The sequence below is a fragment of the Haliotis rubra genome, unplaced genomic scaffold (genome assembly GCF_003918875.1).
Source record: "Haliotis rubra isolate DU_JTF1 unplaced genomic scaffold, ASM391887v1 Scf1204, whole genome shotgun sequence".
In the NCBI taxonomy this organism is placed as follows: Eukaryota; Metazoa; Mollusca; class Gastropoda; order Lepetellida; family Haliotidae; genus Haliotis; species Haliotis rubra.
The window spans coordinates 231,458-240,849 of NW_025765120.1; the positions used below are offsets into that span (position 1 = coordinate 231,458).

At 42.9% G+C, this 9,392-nt stretch overlaps 1 protein-coding gene across 1 annotated transcript; it reads right to left on the minus strand.

Moving 5' to 3' along the window:
* Positions 1 to 1,365: 1,365 nt before the first annotated feature.
* Positions 1,366 to 8,277, minus strand: LOC124264268. Its single transcript, XM_046699010.1, has 6 exons — positions 8,029 to 8,277; positions 5,643 to 5,650; positions 3,918 to 4,030; positions 2,369 to 2,949; positions 1,942 to 2,284; positions 1,366 to 1,709 (listed from the first exon to the last, which is right to left on the minus strand). Exons 1-6 carry the CDS (start codon positions 8,275 to 8,277, stop codon positions 1,366 to 1,368), a joined length of 1,638 nt encoding a protein of 545 aa, XP_046554966.1.
* Between the last annotated feature and the right edge of the window lie 1,115 nt (positions 8,278 to 9,392).

Genomic DNA, 9,392 nt, shown 5'->3' on the forward strand with positions numbered 1-9,392 from the left:
TGAAAACTACACCTGGCACATCTGTTTTAATGTCTTTTTGGGGGGTACATTGTCTGAGCTTTAAACAATGACATGTCATGTTTCCTTCTGTGTTTTGTGTCATTGATGGGGAACATTGTCTCAACTGTGTATTGTGTAAGTACCTGTCATCGTAATGCACAGAGACCTACAGTTTTAGGACTGACTTCTTACAATTCAGGTTTACGTCTGCAGTTTGTCTGTGTTGCAATTTTATAACATGATGTTTAAGTGGAAATTTACGTCCAAACTTAATGTTTTACATAGCTATTTGTACGTGGCGATCAAAGGTTCCTGGTAATGGGTAACACTCCCATAGTTGAACCCTGAGTCATTGGGGCTTAAGAATGTGGTCGTTGTACTTGGTTCAGACTTGACACGCTGGGTCTCAACAGTTACAGTAGTGGACACCCAGGCTACAATGCAGTACACATCAAGGCTTTTAGAAATAATTAGTTTATGATGCTAACAATTCCACAGTTGAACTCTGAGCCAGAGTGCAATTTGAACACATTAACAATTAATTATTTTATTAAGCTTTCAACCCAGGTTTCACAGATTTGGAATGAAATTATTTTTGATAACTAATTCGCTCTCTTGAGTCGGTTGGCTAATGAATCTTGAATCCAGGTCTTCAGCGTAACGACTGAATACTTTACCACTGGGTTACTGACAGACTCTAATTCACTTAATACATGGCCATAATTAGATCGTTCTTAATACAAACTTGGAATACGTGTTGATTGACTTGAAATCAGTGTCGAAGAGAAGCATAAGTGACATAAATACTCACATTATTTTAAATTGATTTTATTGATTTCCTTAAGTGGCATAGAAATTGGTATGATGAAAAGGGCAATTGTTTAAAGAAAGACAACTTGTTTGTTGTAATGGGTGCCACGTTTCGGTGTAGATGCTGACACCGTTATCAAGCAAGTGATACACAACATTATCAACAAGGAGAATATATACATGAAAGATGGTTGAGCCAACCGGTTTCACTTTGTTGATAGTGCTATAGAACATTGATCTATCGTGTGCTACAAGACATAGTATTCTGTTTATCTAATGGCTGTGAAACATGTGTCACACATATCGGTTATTCAATTAAGTGATGATATCTCATGTATTGGAGACATACATATACCTGAGGTATCCAAAATATAATCTTTAAGATTTCTTGTCTATGCTCCACATCATACTGTCCCGGCGTTTAAAGATCCTTCCCTGATGACGTAAGGGAGCTGAGAGAGTGAATACTCCTACGTCACGTCAGACACGCAAGACAAGTGAACACCTTAACAACTCCTTTAGTGCCGAAACAAACATACATGTAACCAGATGGGTCTACACACAGACAGCCACAGGAAGGTCAATATCGCCCTCTTCTGTCAGTATGTTTCTGACAAACTGTCCTGACTCAGTGAGATGGATGACTCTGTGTAGACTGTAGTCTGTAACCAGGATGTCGCCTGTGTCGGTACTTGTGATACCATGAGAACTCTCCAGTGCTGTGTCTCCTGTAGGGCTGTAGCTGAACACCAAATCTCCCTCGGGGGTCAGACACACGACACACTTGGTTCCCCTGTCAGACACCAGGATGTTACCTGTCAGCGTGGTACTGAGGAAGTCGGGATCCTGTAAGATGCTGTTACCTTTGTGGCGTGAACTGATAGACCTCAGCACGTTTCCTGTCATATCCAGGATATCAACACAGGGAGGAGACGGGGAACTAGCTGCTAGTGTTGATGGAGTCAGGGATGTTATACCCATATACCGTTTTCTGGTTGTGATGGTTGTCTGTAACTCCAGGTCTGGTTTGACTTTTACTGTTACAATCTGTTTGGTGTCTGGCACAGTGACAGCCACCCGGTTGTGTCAACTTGGTCAGACTGAATGGGTCACCACTCAGTCTGAGTTTACTGTGCTGTGTCTGTTTGTTCTTGACGTAGAAGGACTTCACACTGGTGTTTTCCCAGTCTGTGACTACAACGGTGTCTGTGTCATTCACCACCAGCTGTGTCACGTCAATGGGGATTGGTTTACTCTTATCGCCTGCTACTGTGATGTCAATGGTGTCTTGTAACACAGGAGTAGCCTTCAGGTCCAGCACACTCTCATACAGGACCTCTATCTCACCCAGCTGTAGATCGTCCAGTGCTTTACTCAGCTTGTCTGTGTCTTGTCTGAATGTGACACTGGCTATTCTTCCTCTCTCCTTCAGGTCAGCGTCTCCGACAGCCTCCACATCACCGACCTCACATCCCTGATACATCTCATAAACATCCATGTCACACTCAGATTGTAGAGCCTGGTCTATCAGCTCCGTCTGATGTTGGTACATCAGTACCGACATCTCGCCTGTCTTAATGTCTGCTTTCAATTGTCTGATGTGTTTCTGTGAAATATCTTTCATTAGATTGAGTAGCTTCCTTTCTTTTTTCTTGGCCCGATCTATAACTTTCTGGCATGCGGAATGAATATGTGACTTCATCAGTGAATAATGATCTCTCTCTCTCTGCTCCTGCAACTTTTGTTCCTTCACACGAAGTTTCGTCTCATCTTCCTTCTTTGATAATGACTTCTTCATTTCTGTCAGATCTGTTTTCATTGTCACCATCTGTGAGGTGATCGTGACAACGGCATCACATTTCCTGTGGTATTGTATGCAACATTTCTGACACACGGCCTTCTTGCAGTCCTGACAGAGAAATTCTAGCGACTCCTGTTTGTGTTCCTTGCACATGGCCTTTCGCTTTCCCTTGACCTTGACCTCTCCAGACAGGTCAGTGACGTCATGGTGACGAAATGATGGGATGCGGTTGTGAGCTCCAGTACATTTCTCACAGAGTGCATCATCACAGACGGAGCACCAAGCAACAGCCGCAGTTGTCTCCCCATGTTCTTGGCAGTAGGTACAATTGGTCGTATCTGTAAACACATCACATTTGCAAAATAACATCTCGCCTACTTGAAACACTTACACATGTTTATGTCTCTCTATTTATCTTTATAGCACAGGAAACCCTAGTAATAAACATTGACCAACTCAGTAAGACCCTACTGACACGTTTCTGAGACCATCACTGATTGAATTCTGTTGAGCACCCAGCGACACATAAGCTGGCCACTTTATATGGTACACCTGTAGTCCATCTGTGGGCGTTGCTTTATACACGGGAGTCTCAGTACAATGGTGAAGGAGTCATGGCATTGGACAGGCAATGGCATTGCTAGGGTGGATAAGACAGGTGATTGAGAGTGCTAGGGTGGGCGTGACAGGTGGATGGAACTACTTGGATGCAGAAGACCGATCCATGGGACTGCTAGGATGGATGGGACAGGTGAACTGGACTACTTTGGTGGGGTGGGACAGATGATTGGGAGAATCGGGGTGAGTGGGACAGGTGAATAAGGATGCTGGGGTGAGTGGGACAGGTGAATGGGAGCGTTGGGGTGGATGGGACAGGTGAATTGGAGAGTCGGGGTGGGTGGGACACGTGAATGGGAGTGTTGGGGCGGGTGGGACAGGTGAATGGGACAGTCGGGGGTGGTGGAACAGGTGAATGGGACTGCTGGGCTGGGTGGGACAGGTGGATGGGAGTGTTTTGTTGCGTGGGACAGGTGAATGGGAGTGTTGGGATGGGTGGGACAGGGAAATGGGATTGTTTGGGTGGGTGGGACATTCTTCTGCCACTAACCTACTGACATAGACCACTAGACCGGTTTTATTTGCAGCAAATATTATTTGGTTACTTTTGCACATTTGGCCAACGATTTAAGAATTCCTCTGCGGAAATGGAAACAGACGGGCAGACATGGTGATCGCTATATCTCACTGTTTCTCAAACAGGAATATACATATATCTCTTTGGTTGAGGGTTTAAAGTTGTAGCTACCTTTCGATCCAGGACCAAACGAGTCCAAGAGTCCCTGGATGAGAAAGATAGGTTTGACGTCATCCGCCCACTCCTCCACTGGTCTCTCAGGAGCGGACACTTTCGTCATCTTTCTGCAGAATGGACACAGGAGTGTCTTGGCACTGATGGCTTCTGGTCTGGTTTTGGTGTAGTTGACGATACATTTCCGACAGAAGGTGTGATTACACACAAGTGTACATGGCCTGTCAAACACCTCTGTACATATTGTACAGGACAAGAAATGGTCCGTCAGCTTCTGAGAGGTTGCCATCTGAAACGAGGTAAATAATGTCTACACTTTTGACATTTATCTAACATTGTCCAACTGCAGGTGATTCAGAACCTCTGTACAGACAGGTGACTTTAAAGTTTAACTCACTCACTCACTGTCTCAATGTACCTCAGGTGATGTTGATGCCGCAGTGCATACATATCACGTTTTACAGATTGGTGAGATAGTCAAGTATGCAATTAAAGCTTATGGCATATATAAACGCTTCCAATAGTGTCTATGGTATATGTAACCATCTTTGGTTCTGTGGAATTACGATTTGTACACACGAATCAGTCAAGGATATTGTGTGTAATGAATCGTCGGGTGTTGTCAAGGGATGTGAATAGTCAATATCAATGGTAAAAAAGTTCCATCAAACTTTGTGGCAGATTAATTCTGAAATCTAATAATGAGATCAAGAGTAGTAAAAGACTATTTGCAGTCCCACACGGCCATGTGTTGGTCGACCTAGAAGTCGTTAGATATGGACAGCCATAGCATGTGATATCTCCGTGGCTTCAGGGGCCACATGCACGAAGCCATCTTAGCCCTACGACTATCTTATGTCTATACTGAAGCAAGGGTGTTGCGAGTGCTGTAGAGCTAAGATCGCTTTACATGCAAATTAAATGACCCAGCAAAAAGCGGCACGGATTGCCCAGCCGTCTGAGGTGCGGTGATTGTTTTTCAACACCAAGTATGTTATCCTAAATATTATAGTTCCTAAATATAACATAGTTATACTTGATAGAGGAACAGTAAAAACAGAAAAAGACCATTTTCCAAGTATCACAGGAGCACAAAAGCTGACTGAATACTTCATGTGTCATTCCGTGTTGATCACGTGTGTTCATTACCATAACGAAAGTAGACAACATGCACTTCCTTGTCGTGTACACTATCTACATGTACGATGTATGTAGGGCACAGGCAACACACGGGAGATTGTGGCGGCTGTAGACCACGACAGGAGACTAATACACACACACTGCTGGCATAAACAACACATAATTATCATTGTTGACATAAACTATACATAATTATCGACTCACTATATTCGTCAAGATCTGACGGAATACAACAAACAATATTCGACTTTGGACTGAGGCCTTGGACAGGGCGTAAATAGTTATAAATATACTGAATACTTGATACATCAGAAAACCAGAAACAGTGTGCTTGTGTTTCCATCAATACCAGGACCAACCATCCAGTATTTGAAACATTATGATGTATAGCAACTCACCGCACTGTCCACCTTCACACTTCACAATCGCCACTTGCCGTGTGGGCGTCATCAACGGTGTAGAGGGTAAATGTACACCCGCAACAAAGTATTACCTGTCATGACAGGTAAAGATGATCTTGTGCGATATCTACACTTCGTAGCAAAGGGGAAGGACCAGCAAAATGGTTGGGCGCTGACAAACCTAAAGAACTGTCGGAAATAGAAAACAACTGTTTTGACGCTGTTACTCTATATCCCTAAAATTACACAATTGCAAATAACATAATGGAAATAGCCCACATCGGCCTAACAGAGCGTTCAGTGGGATACATAATTGGATATCCAGAAAAAGCATGTCAAAGCTTAGAAAAATCGGAATAGCTTTTGAAAACAATAGATCAGACTAAAGATGGCAATTAGGTCGCTCAGCCTCCGGTGTTGTTTTAATTAATCTCCATATTTAGTGTCTAAGATGTGGGTGTCTGAAATGCATGTGCTGCCTACAGGCACAAGGGGTTATCTCAAAGAAGATTTTATGCTTTTCATGTGTGTTGAATATGTTTCATCTTTTGATTACGTGTCTTTCTTTCATAAAGTTTGTGTTGAGATGTGTAAGAGAGTATGATACCCATAGAAAAGATTAAATCAGCTATCGTATTAAATGTCGCAACATAAACTCTGTCAAAAAAGAAACGCAACCCCTGTATTTTAGAGATTTTGATCTGAAGTTTTAGGACGACACGGCATTTTTATTATTTAAGACAGAAGTCTGAAATTTGGCAGAATAATAACCCAGATGGGCATGTTTAAAATTGTCATTTCAAAAGTCATCTCACAGACACCAGTTTGTCACCAGGGGGGCGTCTTTCTCAGTATCTCGTATGAGCACCACGCGCTGCAATCACTGCACGGCATCTCCTTGGACAAGAACGGATAAGACGCCGGATTCTTTCCTGGGGAATGGCTCTCCACTCCTCCTGCAGTGCAACGGCGAGCTGTTGCAGCGTCTGTGGCGGCGGCTGACGTTGACGTACGCGTCGATCCAGAGTATCCCACAGGTGTTCAATAGGGTTGAGGTCTGGTGATTTAGAGGTCATGGCAAGACATTGACGTTGGAATTCTGCAGAAAGTTCATTGTTGCACGTGCAGTATGAGGCCGGGCGTTGTCCGTTGAAAAATCTGTGTCTGTTGGTCAATAATCGGGAGAAGGTGAAGCTCTAACACGTGGTTGATGTAGCGTTGGGCTGTCAGGTTCCTTGAACGATCACCAAGTCTGATTTCTGGTTGTATGAGATGGTTCCCCAAACCATGACGCTTTCTCCGCCAAATCTGTCCACCTGTCGGACGCAGATGGGCGCAAAACGTTTATGACGTCTCCTATACAGACGCTGTCTTCCGTCGTGACGTTGCAAAAGAAACGTGATTCATCAGAAACCAGATTCGCCTCCAGTTTTGTAAAGTCCGTATCCTTACGTTGTTGCACCACCTGAGTCGTCGAGCGTCGATGTAGGGCGTAGTACAGGTCCAACAACTGGTCTACAGGCACGTAAACCCGCTTCTTTCAGACGGTTCCTAATCGTTTGAGCTGACACTCTCCTCAAACCTGGTATTTGTGTGGCAGTCACGGTTGGTAGGGCATGCCGATTACGCAGGTGATGGACCCGGATGTACCGATCTTGAAGGGGTCGTGATTCTTGGCCTTCCACTTCTCGGGCGATCGTTGGTCAAATTGAAGTTGTTGTAGCGGCTCCAAAGTCAGGGATATCGTTGTTTTGTGAACATTTAGGTGCCGTGCAACAGTTCCAAAACTTTCTCCGGCGAGACACGACCAATGGCGATATTTCGGTCAGCAGCACTCAATCGTGGCATTTTAACACAGCTTTTCGGCGACAAATGAATGAATATAATACGGAAGCACATGGGCTTTTATACACCCCTACATTAACTGCCATTTTCATGATTTGCATGTGTTTTTTTTGTGCGAAGTCACCATGAGGGTCATTTCATGCGTTGTGACGGAATAAGCAATAAAATACACTTGTGCGTACAAATGCAGTTGTTTGGATGGTAATCTTCATTAATTACGTGCATCATTTCAATACATTCGAATAAAATTTAGTTTGGAAGCAATAACTTCATTCAAACGAATTTTTTCATATCTGAGGACAGGGGTTGCGTTTCTTTTTTGACAGAGTTTATATAGGTGGCATGACCACCCGACGATCGACAGGACTGGATGTTATTTGTAAATTGTTATGACATGCCGTTTACTTTCCCAGCTTAATTCCCTTAAAGGATTATCATATCTTAGCTGATGGTGTGTGGAATTTCCGTCCCTTGTTTCAGTCTCCCTTTCCCAAAACTTCAGATACTCCTGGCCATCAGAATCTGTTTTAAATTGAACTTCACCCCATTTTCATTTTCTGCTTTCACCCCACCCACGCAATCCAAACACTTTAGTAAAATAGTACCGTAATATGTTCAAAATTGACAGAGGTGAATGACTCCCAAATTGGCCCATTTCCCACAACCCTTCCTCGTCTTCCACTGACAGAGACTCCGATATATTTGGGGCCGATTCCTCTTACCTGTTTTAGTTCTTTAGTTTTGGCTTCAAGAACTTTTCTACTGGCAAGGAATTCTGCATCTTGCACAATGTTAGAGGGGTCATCGTTGTCAGGATCGTGGCGATCAATGGCACGATGGTAGGATGTTAATGTTTCAGGTTCGTAAGGTTCACCATTGTCCTTCTCTAGAGAAAGAATGTAGGATCCAATAAGAACATCAAGTTCTTGAGGAGGGAGGGTCAGCATGTCTTGTTTCACATTGTTTTCCATTAAAAATGGTTGCATTTAGAAACAAGACTGTTTGTTTTCTTTACCGTGGTGACACTTTTCTTGGTCTCGATGTATGCCTTGAAATCGTTGATGTTCTTTGTTACGAGAGGCACTGGTGATGATTCCAAAGTAATCATAGAGTATTTCAGTTCAAACGTACCAAAATTCTCGTCCAATAACATGCCAAATAAGTCTTGATGGATAGTACCATCGATGTCATTGTTGCCGACATTTTGACAACAAGCAGACGATGTATGTGACGTGAAAAAAGACAAACACATTTTTTTCTTTCAATCTTTTAATGTAATCAACAAGTACGATATTGTTTTAAGTTTCTAAATTAATCATATACAACCTAACAATCATATTATTATATTCAATTGACACACCTCCCGCTAGCTGGGTACGGAAAATCCCGGAAAGTGCCGAGCTTTAGAGAAAGTAGAACCGGCAGGGGTTCAATACGGAATCTGGGGTGCAGTACGGAATTTGACCACGTCATCCGTATTGCAGCCCTGTATTACTATCCTAAGTTTACATGGGTAAGTAATGAAAAAGTAGAATACGGGTTGACTTGAAATCAGTGTTGAAGAGAAGCATAAGTGACATAAATACTCACAACATTTAAAATTGATTTCCTCGAGTGGCATACAGAAGCTGGTATGATGAACAGGTGCGATGTTTTAAAGGAAGACTATTGCAGTGGATGCCCTGTTTCGGTGTAGATGCTGACACCGTTATCAAGCAGGTGATACACAACATTATGAACAAGGAGAATATATACATGAAAGATGTTTGAACCAAACGGTTTCACCATGTTGTACTGTAGTACATGGGTCTAACGTTTACATTCGTCACCACTCGCCCCTTTCCGTCATTAGTTTTTTCTTCATACAAAATTAGAGTACGGGGGATTGACTTGAAATCAGTGTCGAAGAGTAGCATAAGTAACATAAATACTCACATTATTTAAAACTGATTTCATTGACTTCCTTGAGAGGCATATTGAAGCTGATATAAGGATGAACAGGAACCATTTTTAAGGACAGACAACTTGTGTATTGCAATGGATGCGACGTTTCAGTGTAGATGCTTTATCTTTCTTGTCTATGCTC